The sequence below is a fragment of the Sus scrofa genome, chromosome 7 (assembly GCF_054392235.1).
Source record: "Sus scrofa isolate SSC_HxYL_T2T_F1_AM1 chromosome 7, Sscrofa_HxYL_maternal_Yorkshire_Landrace_v2.0, whole genome shotgun sequence".
Classification (NCBI taxonomy): domain Eukaryota; kingdom Metazoa; phylum Chordata; class Mammalia; order Artiodactyla; family Suidae; genus Sus; species Sus scrofa.
The window spans coordinates 107,127,423-107,142,937 of NC_139389.1; the positions used below are offsets into that span (position 1 = coordinate 107,127,423).

The 15,515-nt window shown below is 48.6% G+C and overlaps 1 protein-coding gene across 21 annotated transcripts in view; it reads right to left on the reverse strand.

The window, feature by feature from the left end:
• DPF3 (double PHD fingers 3) overlaps window positions 1-15,515 on the reverse strand; it is a 314,102-nt gene that overhangs the window by 73,556 nt on the left and 225,031 nt on the right. For 20 of the 21 annotated variants that reach the window (XR_014811148.1, XR_014811140.1, XR_014811143.1 and 17 more), the window contains one exon: window positions 13,754-13,891. Coding sequence is in view for 9 of the 21 variants with exons in the window: in XM_021099467.2 (XP_020955126.1) it covers window positions 13,754-13,891 (138 nt within the window). In the remaining 12 variants the exon portion in view is untranslated. Of the gene's footprint in view, window positions 1-7,857; window positions 11,470-11,777; window positions 13,892-15,515 lie in introns of those variants that run through there. The other variant, XR_014811149.1, reaches the window with a different exon arrangement.

Genomic DNA, 15,515 nt, shown 5'->3' on the forward strand with positions numbered 1-15,515 from the left:
AGCAGGCCTCAGCTGGAGGCCACCGCCGCCGCCTGCTCCCTTCCACCCAGCCTTTAATGAGGGGCCAGGGAGGGGAGGGGGAGACAGCAGAAGGCTGTGGAGAGATCCGAGTCGGGCCCAAGTGCAGTAGAGCTAGGAGAGGGTTAAAGTGACGAGATAAAGACGGTGGGGAAGGCTGGACCAGAGGGCACGCAGAGCCTCCAAGCCTGGATAAATGGCCTTAATTCTCAGTCTCTTGCTCACCCCACTCCTTACGTGTTTACTCATATAAATTATCCCCAAGGCCTGACACCCTTCCTCATTGCTTCTGTAGAACTGATGAAAAAATAAATCCCGCAGATCCAAGGAATAAAAACGGTGGGATTCCATCCAGGCTGGTTCTTCCTGGCCACCTCATAGCAACGCTGGTCCCACCCCAGGGCTCCGGAAGGAAGACAAATGATGCCTTCCTCCCTGAATGTGGAAGGCGGAGCAGCAGGGGAGGCTGGTGGGGGAAGACGGACACGAGGGTCCACTCAGCGCGTGACCGTCAGGCCTCGCAGGCTATTTTGCCCCCTGGCATGGAGCACAGTGTGCGTGGAGGGTTGGGATTCAGGAGGGGATACTGCTCGTGCAGAATGATTCTGGGCCCTGCCGTGAGTCCTCCTGGAGATGAGAAGGCCGAGGACTGATTTAATAAGTCAAGTTTATAGATGGACCTAAATCGCTAGATTTCATATTGTCAAGGACAGTGGGAGACAGAGGGAGCGAGATGGCCTTGCGGGCTACAAGAAAGCTGGACACGAGGGCGGTTCAACAGGCAAAGCCACCGTCAGAGAAGGAGTCTTCTCTGGAGAGGCCTCTGCACCTGAGAAGGTGACCCTGACCTCGGGTTTGTTTGAGTGCCTGCCTATCTAGAGGCAAGAGAATGTGCTAGATGATGTCTTAATGCCCCTTTTGGGCCTATTGTTTGAGGACTATAACAGGGTGAAGAAAGAACCAGAAAAGCGAAGTTTTCCAAATGAGGTGGAACTCAGTCTTTCATCACCGCTTCATATTTGTGTACGTGTCTCTTTCCCTATTAGCCGTGAGCCCCCTGAGGGCAGGAGCGGTGTCTTTAATCTCTGAATCCCCAGCACCTGGCACAGTGATTGACACAGAGCTGACAATAAATACTTAATGAAAGGGTGGGCAAATCTTCACAGAGGCTTTTTGGAGGGGGGGAGAATGTCTGCCAGGCAGAGGGAAGTCAAAGACCAGGAATTTGGTGGATACAAAGTGTCCCCCAAGCCCTGAGTGACCAGCCTAAGTAAGCACTGCCAGCTTCGGTTCTGGCCCTAACCGGGCACTTAAAGAGTGAGGGGGCAGGGAGTTCCCATCGTGGCTAAGCGGTTAATGAACCCGACTTGCATCCATGAGGACACAGGTTCGATCCCTGGCCTTCCTCAGTGGGTTAAGGATCCGGCATTGCTGTGACCTATGGTATAGACACGGCTCGGGTCCCGAATTGCTGTGGCTATGGTATAGACCAGCAGCTGTAGCTCCTTTTGGACCCCCAGCCTGGGAACCTCCATATGCCGCAGGTGTGGCCCTAAAAAGACAAAAAAAAAAAAAAAGTAAGAGTGAGGGGCAGAAGTAACATGAAGAATCGGGGACCAACTGAGGGAAGGAAGCGGTGGTGGAGAAGGCCAACAGCTCTGCCTCCTGCGGGAATCCTCTCCCTCAGGCATTTCTTGTAAAACTGGATGGAAGGAGTTAAGAACTCCCAGACTCACTTGGCCCCCAGAGCCCTCTGAACCCCATGTTTGGCCTCTCACCAGAAGCCTGGAAGCAGCCAATGAGAATATAGAGCCTCCCTTACTATGTGCTTTGGTGGCTGCTGAATCTTACAAAAAATTTTAAATGTGTGTCAGTCAACTCACCCTTCCCTGTACCTATCTTCTTCTCCTCTGTCTTGATGGAACACAAAACTCATGCCATTAGACACACACCTTGTAAATCTTTATTCTAAGGCACTGTGCTGTTAAATCAGAAAACACATTTCTCTCACAATGATGCCTCCATTTTAATGCATGTATTTGGTTAGAGTTGCAATTCGCCAGCTTGGACACCACAGTCACCAGTTCTGGGACTAGATGGTCACATGACCCATCAGTGATGTCTTTGTGCTCCAGCCTTAGGCCAGCAACCCCGGGTTGGTCAACGATGCTTCAGAAGAGCAAGGAAAAGATCAAGCAAAGCTGATGAAGGCAAGCCCAAAGAGGTGTTTCCATTTTCGAGGGGAAGGTCACGTGGGTCATTTCATGCCCTAGCGAAGCAACTTGTTATAGCCACCAAATGAGTCAGTGGAGGTGGAGAATGTTTCGTTTGAGAAGAACTATGTCAACAGGGCTGTGAATGAAGTGGGATCATTCCCCTTAGAGAATTGCAGGGCATCCCAGTGTTTTTGTGCAGGAGAAGCTTCGTCTGCTTCAGTTGTCAGGATATGACTACTGCAATGCCAGAATTCAGCAAGCCGCATCCTCTCTTGTTCAGCCCTGCCTCTCCCCACCCCTCCTCACCACCCACTCCACGGGACTCGGGTATGTCAACCCCATCAGTCCACAAGGGACCAATGGTGTCCTTCAGATTAAAGAACAATACTCAGGGAAAAGAAAACGATGAGCCTCAAGTATCGGACTTGAGGATTAGGAGAGTCAGATTAGGACAGAGCTGAGGGGTGGCCCAGCCCAGGCATGAGGGCCAAATGAGAGTACACCCAGAAAGCGAGTGGGGATGTGGGTGTTGGGAGCCATAGGGACCTTTGCCCAAAGTGGGACAGAGCCTTAGGACAAGAATGGAAACCAAGTTTATCCCCTGGATTTAACAATGCCACCTGATTCCTGGTTACCTGACGTGGTGCATCCAAAAAAAAAAAAAAAAAAAGAATTAAAGGGAAATACTGACTGGCCAACAGTCATCCAAAGCTGGGTTTCTCTAAGGCAGAGGTTCACATGGGGATTTCTTAAAAACACAAATTCTAGGCCCCCACCCCAGACCTACTGAATCTGAAATTCTGGGGTGGGATCTGGCAGCCTGCTTTTTAAGGAACGGGTGATTCTGATGCTCTCAACCTGGAGAACTGGGGCTTTAATGAGACTAATAAGAGTCCTATCACGTTGTGTCCTACACACTTCTGTTAGTGCTGTGTTTTATGTGAATTAACTTATTTAATCATCTCAAAACCCTATGACATAAATGCATTAATGTTCAGTGATTACCTAGGTGATACTGAAGGCACAAGGAGGCTTGACTAAAGTCACACATTTGTAAGTGGCTATGTTGGCTCTGAACCCAGGCAGTGACACTCTTGGCTGGCCCACCTGATACTACCCTGCCAGGGGCATATACGACCACATACCTGAGGGACAGCAAGTCAGAGTGGTCAGGCCCTGGAGGCCAGGGCCTCTCAAATGTGAGTGCTGTGCAAACAAATGACTTTGGAATCTCATGAAAATCCAGATTAGGATTCATAGGCCAGATAGTGCCTCAGAGTCCACATTACATGTTCCCCCACAGGGCAGCCAACCCTCCAAGTCTGCCCAGCACAAGGGCTTTCCAGGGCACAGAACTTTCAGTCGAAACTGGGAATATCCTGGGAAAACTTGGACAAGTTGGTCACCTGAGTCCCAGGTTATGTTGATCCTGCTGACCATGCGTTCAGAGGCAAACATGCAGGCCCTCAAGGCAAAGAGTTCAGATTGCATTCAAGTGTGATGAAAGTTTTAAAAGCATGGCATGGCCTAATCTATTCTATACTTTAAAAAAGACCATTTTGGCTGCTCCATGGAGAACAGAGTATAAGAGGTAAGAGTAAGACCCTAGGGACCAATAAAGAAGTTGCAATGATCCAAGCAGGAGCTGATGATAGAGATGGAGAAAGGGAGACTAATTTGGGGTGAAGGAAAACAGCCAAGGATGAATCTTAGGATTTTCACTTTAGATATGGCATTATTTTTTTAGGAACATGATCGAAAAGAGATAGAAGAGCCAGGAAAGGCTGAGACATGGAATGAGAGAGAAAGATGCCAGAAAAGTGCTGAACTGAGTGTTGCATCATTCTTTTTCTAGAGCAAAACTCATTTACAAATTAAAGTTCCAAGTAGAATTTGTAAAGAGGTGGGTCCCTATAACATCCCAAACAGCTAAAGTTCGTTCTGAAGATTAAATGCACCTATTATGGACTGATTTGTTCCCCCCCCCCCCTCCACAAATGCTTATGTTGAAGCCCTAACCCTCAATATGATGGTATTGAGAGATGGGGCCCTTGTGGTGGGATTAGTGCCCTTATAAGAAGAGACATCAGAGAGCTTGCTTCTCTCTACAGACATGGACAAAGGAAAGGTCATGTAGGGACACAGCAAAAAGATGTCCATCTTCAACCCAAGGAAAGAGTCCCCACCAGACACCAACCCCACCATCACTTTTATCTTGGACTTCTCTGCTTCTAGAACTGTGAGAAATAAATTCCCATTGTTTAAGCCACCCAGTCTACGATATTTTGTTATGCAGCCCAAGTTGACTTTGATACTGCCCATTAATCTACTCATTTCTTTTGAAAAGCCACTATGAGGCACTTTTTAGTTGGCCTGTAGGGGAAAATTAAGGGTCATCAGTAGGACCATGACAAAGTTCCTAGGCTGAGATTGGGATCTGCCTCCTGGGGTTCTAACATCTTCCTGACAAAGCACATTCACATCTCAGCTTCTCATCTTGCTAACCGTGTGACTTGGGGCAAGTTTCTCAACCTTTCTAAGCCTCAGTTTCCTCATTTGTAAAATGAGAGTAACAGTTTGGGCCTCATGGCCTTGCAAATGTTACATGAAATGATGTGTGTAAGGTGCCTGGCACCTCATAGTTACTCCGTCATGTCTTTCCCTCTTTCCTTTCCTCTGTAAAATCATTTTAGTTCTGAAAAGGCAGGAAAAAAAAAAACCAACCCCAAACCAAAGGCCTAAATAGGTAAACTTTCTCAAGAAGGAACACGTGACTGGAGAATTCACATTCACGCTCCATGTCCGAGGGCACACCACTCGGTCTCTGTGTGCCTTGGTGTCCTCTAGGGGACAACAGCACCTACCTGGTAAGGTAGGAATGAATGAGACACACGTGGCACACCTAGCACAGCGTCTGACACATTCAGGACTGTCAGCATGTATTATTGTCACTGTCATTGATCCAGACTTGGAACTCTTCAATCCTGAACATTTTAGGTAATTAGGCCAAAAATGTGAGACAAATAAGAGAAGCTCCCAGAAAGACAAGTGGTGGGGAGATGCCTAATCCTGGGGAAAAGGGACAGTAAGTACAGGCACACACACTTGGCTGGATTCCGCTCTCAACTTCCTCTCACATGGTTTCGTGTATCCCAATTAGATCAGTAGTTGTCCTAAGGGAGTTCCCGTGGTGGCGCAGTGGAAATGAATCCAACTAGGAACGAGTGAGGTCGCGTGTTCGAATCCTGGCCTTGATCAGTGGGTTAAGGATCCAGCATTGCTGTGAGCTGTGGTGTACGTCACAGACGCGGCTCGGATCTGGCGTTGCTGTGACTCTGGCGTAGGCCGGCAGCTGTAGCTCCGATTAGACCCCTAGCCTGGAAACCTCCATATGCTGCAGGTTCAACCCTAAAAAGCAAAAACAAACAAACACAAAAAAGACCGAGACCACATGTTATGCCTTTGTGGAGACCCAATTACACTTGGCCCCACGAGTGGGTACGTGCACAGTGAGTGCTCAATAAATACTCAGGTTTAGCTTAGATGGAAGGATTGGTGTCCCACATCTAAGATTTAGCAAAGGATGTGCCAGGGCCAGGTCAGGCTCTGATCGTTCTGCCTGATGCCAATGAGACCCCCATGGGCAGTTAGCTTCCCAGCACTGCACAGCCACAGACAGGCCCTGATTCAGATGAGCCATCTGTGGTCCCAGACATGCTCTGTTAGTCTGAGCAGCACCGAGATGGGCTATCGGCACACACAGTGTATGGAGCTGGTGCCAAATACCACAGTCACCTCATTGAAGACTCACAGCAACCCCACAAGGTCAGAATGATGGCTCTCTCTATTTTAAGGATGAGGCAATGAAGAAACAGAGAAGTGTAGTAACTGACCGACATTTACACAAGACAGACGATGGCAGGGTGGCAGGCTCATGATTCACACACTGGCCCGGTCAATTCCAATGCCATTTTCTTAACCACTGGCTCAAAGGTACGGATGACCCAGAGGTCTGGAGAATTAACTCCAAGTATACTTTCACGGCCAGAGCAGCCCCTCAGATTCTTCTTTGCTTGGCAATCTGCAAACTGTTTAAATAATAATGCATCTAAAGAACCCCTGTTGTTAGTTTCCAAATTTGTTCCTTAGAAAGTGAGAAGCGGCTCACTTTTCCAGACAGAGCCCTGGGTCTGCATTGTCCTCTCTCAGCAGCCACAAAGCCTGACCTTCCTGCATCAAGGCTGGGTGAGTGGTGAGTGGTGTGGATTTTATGGCTTTTCAGGCACCTTTCAGAGTGATCGAAAATTCTTAAGCTTAGGTCCAATGTGACTTTCACTCTCTCTTCTAACGCTGTGCCCTTTGCTCCTGGGCTGTATGTTAGAGGACAGAGATGTCAGAAGACTAACATCTGTGAGATCTTTCCCATCATTGTGGCAATGACATCATATGCTTCTTTTAGATAATTTGCACATTATCAGACTAATTTTCAGATTATCTAATCAGCCGGCATTATCCTTAATCAAGTCAGCCCTCCCCTCTCAGCTCTGCAGAATACAACATGCCCTCCAAAGATGTGGGGCGGGGACTTTTCTCTTCTTGACAGGTTTTGAGAGCCTAGCTATATGCCAGGCACACCACTATCAGACAGAAGACTGCGACATCCTGGGACTAAGGACAACCTACCTTCCATCCCAGGGGCCTGAGAAGGAGGCTTGGAATAAATTTTATGGGTCCATATTTTAAAACACATTTCCCCCGTAGGAGTTTCAAGTATGTTGTAGAGAGCATTTTATATTCTTTCCTGTTATTAAACAGGAGATATACCATATAACAACTAACAATATGCCACATAGACTTCTTTATAAATCATCTGTTCTTACTTCGAGTCATTGCTCCCACGGTTCTCCTTTTCCTATAGCATGACAACCACATGGCCTGGCATTGGAGATGCTTCCAGCTGTGGCCCTGCCCACGTTCCCACCATCCCTCCAATACTATGGTCGATCCCACTACCTCCAACTATTTCCCACCTCCCCACCTTTGCACATACAGTTCCCTCCACCTGGGAAGCCCTCTCCCACCCAGTCAATTTTTCCTCATTGTTTAAGGGCTAACTAAAATGTCACCTCCTCAGGGAAGCCTTTGTAAATCCCCTAATGCTTTTTATTTATTTTGGGGGGTTGCCTTTTTTTTAATTAAAGTATAGTTGTTCCCTAATGCTTTTTAAACATTCTAATGTTTCTGAAGCTTTCAAGTACACCAGAATGCCCTGCAGGCTTTTTTTTTTTTTTTGTCTTTTTAGTTTTTTTTTAAGTATGGTTGATTTACAGTCTCGTGCCAATTTCTGCTGTAGAGCAAAGTGACTCAGTTGTACACACATACATTCTTTTTTTTGTAGTCTTTTCTATCACGATCTATCCCAGAGGCTGGATATAATTCCTTGTGCTACACAGTAGGACTGTGTTGTTTATCCATTCTAGGTGTAGCAGTTTGCATCTACTAACCCCACACCCCCAATCGATCCCACTCCTTCCCTCCTACCCCTTGGCAACCGTAAGTCTGTTCTCTGTGTCTGGGAGTCTGTGCCATATTTTAGATTCCACATATAAGTGATCTCATATAGTTTTTTGTCTTTTTCTTTCTGACTTACTTCACTTTGCATGATAATCTCTACTTGTATCCATGTTGCTGTTAAAGGTGTTATTTTGTTACTCTCCAAAATATACCAACAATTCACACAACTCAACAGCAAAAATCAAACAACCCAATCAAAAAATGGGCAGAGACCTAAATAGACATTTCTCCAAAGAAGACATATGTATGGATGACCAGCAGGCACACGAAAAGATGCTCAACATCACTAAGTATTAGAGAAATTTAAATCAAAACTGCAATGAGATACCACCTCATACCAGTCAGAATGGCCATCATTAAAAAGTTTACAAATAGCAAATGCTGAAGAGGGTGTGGAGAAAAGGGAACCCTCCTACACTATGGGTGGGAAAGTAAGTTGTTACAATCATTACGGAAAAATAATAGAATTACCACATGATCCAGCAATCCCACTCCTGGGCATATATCTGTATAAAACTATAATTCAGAAAGATACCTGCACCCTATGTTCATAGCAGCACTATTCACAATAGCCAAGACATGGAAGCAACTAAATGTCCACTGACAGATAAATGGATTAAGATGTGGTGCACATATACAATGGAATACTACTCAGCCATAAAAAAGAGCAAAACACTGCAGGGCTTTTTAAAACGGATTGCTGACCTGCACCCTCACAATTTCTGTTTTAAAGGTCAGGTAGAGCCAAGAATCTGCATTTACAAGTTCCCTGATGATGCTGATGCCACACTGAGAGCACTACTGACTGCCCTAAGGAGCAGCAAGTATGCTATGACCTTGAGATCTTGGCTTCCTTCACCAGTCTGTACATACCCTATCACATATTCCCACTCACAACTATGAGCTCCTCAAGGACAGGAACCAAGACAGTATTCAGTACATGGTTACTAAACCAGTAGATGGATAGGTGGATGAATGGACAGATGGATGGATGGACAAATGAATGTATTAGACTGAATTTATTCAGAGAGCTTTTCCATACAGGTCCACGAGCTCATAAATGCCCCTACTCACCCTACCCGCAAAAGGTACCTTGAAAACATCATCATCTACAATAGAGTCCCTCTGTGCAGAGAAGGTGAAAAGAAGCTCAGGAAGAGTTCTGACATGTGAGCGTGTGTCAAAGGAGTTTTAAATTCTAACCTAGCCCTTTTTCTTTTGCCCCACTTACCAAGGTGGCATATGGGCAGTCACAGCAGGATGCCTCTAAGTGGTACCTCTCAGAGTCCTAACCTGCCCAAACCCTCCCTCCCCTTATTCATATATAGGTAAGTCCACGCGTGTGTTTGTATCTGTATGTACATACATACACACATGCACACGCACGGTGATTTCATTTGTAGAAAGGAGATGAAGGTGGTCAGAGAAATAGAAGGAAGAAGAATCCAGCCTCCCACCAGGAGGAGAAGGGCAGCAGCTCAGCAGGGAAGACCCCATCGGCAAAGTCCTATCTTCCAAGGAGGGGGTGGGTGTCTGAGCTCCAAGCATCCCTAGGCTGCCTGGAGTTAAGACAGAGAGGCAAGGGCACAAAGGAAAGAAGACAGACCTTCAGAGGAGACAAGAAGTGTGTATTCAGGAGAAAATGAGGGACTGGGAGAGGAACAAAGGCGGGAGAACATCAGCTGGGAGGTGGGGGACGGGAGGAATGGCAGTGCTGAGCTGGCAGCACAGGGCAGCGGGGGCTGGGGGAGGTCGGGGCAGCTCCAGCACTCTGCTCTGCCCTTTCAGCCGCAGCAGGAGCAGGGATGAGCAATGGGCTTCACCGGAGACCAGCTGGGGGTGCAGCAAGGGACAGCAGGAGGACCAAAGTCAAAAGGTCTCTACTGCTGCAGGTGGTGCAAAGCAGATGCCCATGACACTGACAGCTCCGGAGTCTGTAGGGCTGTTTTTCTGACAGGCCTGTGCTCGCAAGCAGCTTGGGTCCCCCTGCAGCTCTGCTCAAGAAGGAAAAGTCAGCATTCCCACCCCACTGGCATCCAGAACTTTCCCTGGGGGAACCGCAGATTAGCCTCGTGGATTAAGCCCTGCTGCCCCCCTCCCCCACTCCAAAAGCCTGGCCAAGGGACGATCACAAAGCTAAGACCTTAGGACGCTGCAGAGCTGTCACATTCGATTCACCACACAGTCCCAGTGGCATTTAGGGGCAGGATGGATGGGAGCCCACCCCTCCCCAAACAGTGGGAGCAGCTAATGACTGGGTATTAGTGATGCTGGCAATTATCACTCACGAGAAATTGGGGGAGGGGGGCCTCACCAGGGGACTGTGGGAGGGAACAGCAGACAGACTGGTGGCATTTATGATGCAGAGAACCTGGGAAGAGCTGCGGTCTCTTGTATTTTCCAGAGAAATGGGGGAAGAGGACACAGGATGGCTTCTGGGGACACTAAGGGCCTTTCTGCCCCACACTCCCTGCCAGTAAAATTGGACTTAATCACAGACTTCTCAGAGACCTGTGTTCATGAGGGTTCTGGAAGCTTCCTCCTGTGAGAAGGCTCCAGAGGAGCCCAGGTACAGCCATTCTTTTCTATGCAGTTTAAAACCCCTAGGGAGGCTGATGATTCTTTTCAAAGAACCCAATTTCTCATCAGCAGGGTGAGAGGAGGGGAGTGGGGAGGGGGCTGGAGTGAGAGTGCCACTGACAAACCCACAGAGAGAGGAGCGCACGCAGGGACATATCTCCATCCAGGAGAAAAGACGCAGCTTCCTTCCTGAGCAAGGCCACCCAGCCTGAAGGTAAGGACCCCAGGAGACAGAAGATACTGACCCCCGAGACCGCGTGGGGGAAACTGGTGGACGGAAGGAAATAGGGGTCAGTGCCCATCACAGAAGTCGCCAACCAGCAGGGAAGGGCCCGCGGGAGTCACCAAGGAGGAGACCCCTCGGGTCCACTTGGGGCCAACAGTACACCCGCAGGTCCACAAGGAACCTTCCTCTGGAGCTGCCACCACTGTGCACACACATGAAAGAGAGCCACACAAAAGAGAAGCAGTCCAAACCCAGCGATGCCAGGAAAGCACGTATACACGGGGACCAAGAGGGCCCAACATTTGAAAAGATGTAAAGGAGATAAGCCAGCACCGGGGCCAGAATAATACTGTGCCAATGAATCCTTTAGAGAGAGCAACCATCACTCATAAACACTGTCCAGGTAGCAACCCAAATCAAAGGAGGTCATTCTCGGCCTCCTGGGCAGGAGACAATAGCCACGCATGAACCACTTAGATGAGAGAAGGGCTAAGAGGAGAGACGGGGAGATGCACAAAGCAGCTGATGGGTACAAGTCCATATGTTTTGCCTCCTGGAAGACAAGGGTGACTGGACCAAGGGAACCTCTCCCCAGGGAGCAGGCAGAGAACTCAGGGTTGTAGCTACTCAGAAGCTGGCACAGGGAGGTGGGCACCTCCTGCCTGCTTTTCAGGTTCTGTCCAGATGATAGTTAAAAGGCTCTGTCACAGAGCTCCTGTCGTGGCTCAGCAGTAATGAACCCAACTAGGATCCATAACAATGCAGGTTCAATCCCTGGCCTCAGTGGGTTAAGGGTCCCGTGTTGCTGTGGCTGTAGTGTAGGCCAGCAGCTGCAGCTCTGATTGGACCCCTAGCCTGGGAACCTCCACATGCCGTGAGTGCGGCCATAAAAAGCAAAAAAAAAAAGGCTCTGTCACGTGAGAGACCTGAACCCTAAAAGAGAGCAAGAATTAAAGAAGGTCCTACTGTCTGAGTTTTCAAAATTCACATGCTGAAGCCCTAACCCCCACCCAGTGCCTCAAGATGACTGTATTTGAATATAGGGCCTTTAAAGAGGTGACTAAAGAGCAAAAGTTCAGCCGCAGTATAGGTCACAGACAAGGCTTAGATTCTGTGTTGCTGTGGCATAGGCCGGCAACGGCAGCTCCGATTCAACCCCCAGCCTGGGAACTTCCATATGCTGCAGCTGCAGCCCTAAAAAGCAAAAGAAAAAAAAAGGGGGGGGGATTTAAAATGAGACTGTGAGAATAGCCAGGACATGGAAACAATCCAAATGTCCATCGACAGATGATTGGATTCGCAAGATGTGGTATATATACACAATGGAATACTACTCAGCCATAAAAAAGAATGACATAATGCCATTTGCAGCAACATGGATGGAACTAGAGAATCTCATCCTGAGTGAAGTGAGCCAGAAAGACAAAGACAAATACCATATGATATCACTTATAACTGGAATCTAATATCCAGCACAAATGAACATCTCCTCAGAAAAGAAAATCATGGACCTGGAGAAGAGACTTGTGGTTGCCTGATGGGAGGGGGAGGGAGTGGGAGGGAGGGGGAGCTTGGGCTTATCAGACACAACCTAGAATAGATTTATAAGGAGATCCTGCTGAATAGCATTGAGAACTATGTCTAGATACTCATGTCGCAACAGAAGAAAGGGTGGGGGAAAAAACTGTAACTGCAATGTATACATCTAAGGATGACCTGACCCCCTTGCTGTACAGTGGGAAAATAATAAAAAAAAAAAAAAATGAGACTGTGAGGATGGGCCCTGTCAATCTGACTGGTGTCCTTATAGAAGGAGGAAATGTGGACCCACAAAGAGTCTTGGAAGTACCGTACCCAGGAGGATGACGGCGTGAAGAGGCAGCAAGACGGCAGCTGCCTGCAAGCCAAGGACAGAGGCCTCAGGGGAAACCAACCCTGATGGCCCACGGATCCGGGACTTCCAGCCTCCAGGACTGTGAGAAAATACATTCCTGTTCCTTAAGCCATTCAGTCTTTAGTATTTTGTTAGGGCAGCCGAAGCAAACTAAGACGGAAGGCAATGCTACAGGGGAAAGTAAGGTGGGTGTTAGAGGAAGACCCACGCTGATCCAAAGAGAGGTCTTGGCCAAGGTGTGCTCATTGTTTCAAATATTTGGTGAAGGCCACCAATCAACATCAGCTAACTGAGCTGACTGAAAGATACAAGAGTCAACCTCAAACCTTAGAGTCCGAATATCTTTAAAGGTCTGATCCCTTGAATTACACAGAATTGTTCACTTTGAGAACACCTACCACAAAATCTTGCGAGCAAAATAAACACATGGCACATCTACAGTTATCCTTCACCTCATGATCCTATAATGACCCACCTCTTGAAGCAAACCCTAAAGATGCCATGAGCCCATCCCCTTCTGAGTTTGGGGTAGGCCCAGAAACCATGAGGCATGCTGTAGAGGGAAGTCATAGGGTGACTGCTAAGCCCTTTGTGCCTCCCTAATTCATAACTGGAAGTGAGGAAGGGAAGAAAGAATAGAAATGGAAACACAAATCTTCAGGATCGTTTTGGGTCTTCAGAGCCCAACATCCCCAAGGACAAGGGCACTCAGATTACGTCTGCTGATGGCTCAAGCATGGGGGTTCCAGGGCAGTGTTTCTAAGCAGGAGAACCCTTACCAAAACTATGACCTTATCAGACTAAGACAGTAGATCAAGAATACTCTCCACCTCTTGGTGACCAAGGGGACCTGTGGAAGGTCAGTCTGAATGGACACACCCCAGGGCTGTGCCCAACTCAGGTCAGCAGCTGTGAATGGATCCTCTGGCGCTAAGGGGAAGGAGGAGCAGGTCCAGCATTCGACAACTGCCAGGTAGGGATGTCTCCCTTCTGCCCTAACACTTACCTCCCATCATCTACAAGCAGAGCTGGGTGTGCCAGCCCTGCCCAGCTCACTCCCCAGCCTGGGGCTCAGCTGACCCATGGGCCATCTGGGGCTGGGTTGAAATAGCCAACTCATCACAGCTCACTGCGACCAATCAATAGGTGCCACCAGAAGATGACAGAGGTGAAAAAAAAAGAAATGTTCCATAGGCCCTGCCCACCCACCGCATCACTCCCCCAACCCAACGACTGGGAACTCACGTCTGTGGTTCTCGTTTCTGTGGTTAGGTGGGGACCGGGTCTCCTGATCTTGGGCCTCATCCCCCTCCTCGCTGGCCAGGTGAGTGTGAGCATAGTGGTAGCTGAGTCCCGGCCGGTTCTTGTAGCGCTTGCCACAGACTAGAGGGAAAAGGAGGAAAAGAAAGGAAAACACAAATGTCAACACCCTCTGCAGCCACTGCCACCATTCCCCCAAGCAGTGACTCCCCGCCATCCCCTCAAGCTGGGTTTCTGAAAAACAGGTCTCCCGCTCCCAACACCCGTCACCCCGCTGGACAGAACCAACACTGATGTAACAAAGAAAAACCATAGTAGTAGAAGAGGGAGGTTGAACTGTTAAGGACACTACCATTTCCCAGCTGTGAGACCCTGGGGAAGTCACTTGCCCTCTCTGTGCCTCAGTTTCTTCAGAGGGAAAGGGGGAATAATAACGGTATTTAGCTCAGAGGGTTGCTAGAATGAGTTCCTCTCTTTGCAAAGCACCTAGAGCTGGGCGCATGGTAAGGGGGATCATTACTACACTTTGGAAGTTGAAGTGCAGTGGGACTCTATTTAGTCCATCACCCCATGACACAGATGAGGCAAGTGAGGCCCAGCAAAGCTAAGCGATTTGCCTGGGAACACACAGCTAGTTGTGGCAGAGCCACAGGAACCCAGGTCTCCTGGATTCCCAGGCAGTACTCCTTCCACCACCCTGCAGTCAGCTCTGTACAAAGTACCGAAGCTTTATGTACATATTTTTGATGTTATCACCCAGTGATTTTGTGCCAGAAAATCAAGTTCCACTTCCACCATGAAAACCATGAATCCTAGGCCTCCTTGGTAGATAAGGCAACCAAGAGCACGTGACCTTGATGGCCCAGGAAGCCTCTGATACCCCAGACCTCTAAACATGTATCTTGATAGGCACTGCCTCTCAAGCGGACAGTAGGAGAGGGCACAATCAACACAAATATGGTTTCTTGGAGCCAAGAAGAAGCAAGAGGCAGTTGCCTTTGTTGGCTGCTTAGTAGCTGAGAAGCAGAAGTCTAGCTAAATGGCTCAGACAAGACCACCCCCCCCAACACACACAGCCCCCCCCCCCCGCCACTAAGCCCAATATCTCAGCCCCTAGATGGATGGCTCTGCAGGTAGCAGAGGCCTCGAGGGTCTTCAGTAAAAATCCTGTGCCAACTCTCTCATCCTGTCCCCACGTCTCCCCATCAGAGCAAGCCACACCCCGATCTGCAGGAGCACCCGAGGTTGCAGCTTTAAGAGATTCTCCCTTCACATGACCGAGTTACAGCAGGGACTTACCACTTCACAAAGTGGTAAGCGCACAGACTTCATCATCAGACTTGGGTGCCGGAGCTGACCGGCAATGTGACCCCCAGAGCACAGAGAAGAGTTGTGACCCGGCCGTCTTACCCCCTCCTCTCATTACTCCTGGATCTACTTTCTTCCTAGATGCTCTTAGGTTTTTCAGGTATTATAATCGTTGCCAAAAACAGATAATGCTGGCGTTCCCATCATGGCTCAGGGGTAACAAACCCAACTATCCATGAGGATGCAGGTTTGATCCCTGGCCTCGCTCCGTGGATTAAGAATCTGGCCTTGCAGTGAGCTGTGGTGTAGGTTACAGACAAGGCCTGGATCCCACATGGCTGCGGCATAGGCCAGCAGCTGCATCTCAGATTTAACCCCTAGCCTGGGAACTTCTGTATGCTGCCAGTGTGGCTCAAAAAAAAAAAGTTACCTCTTCTTC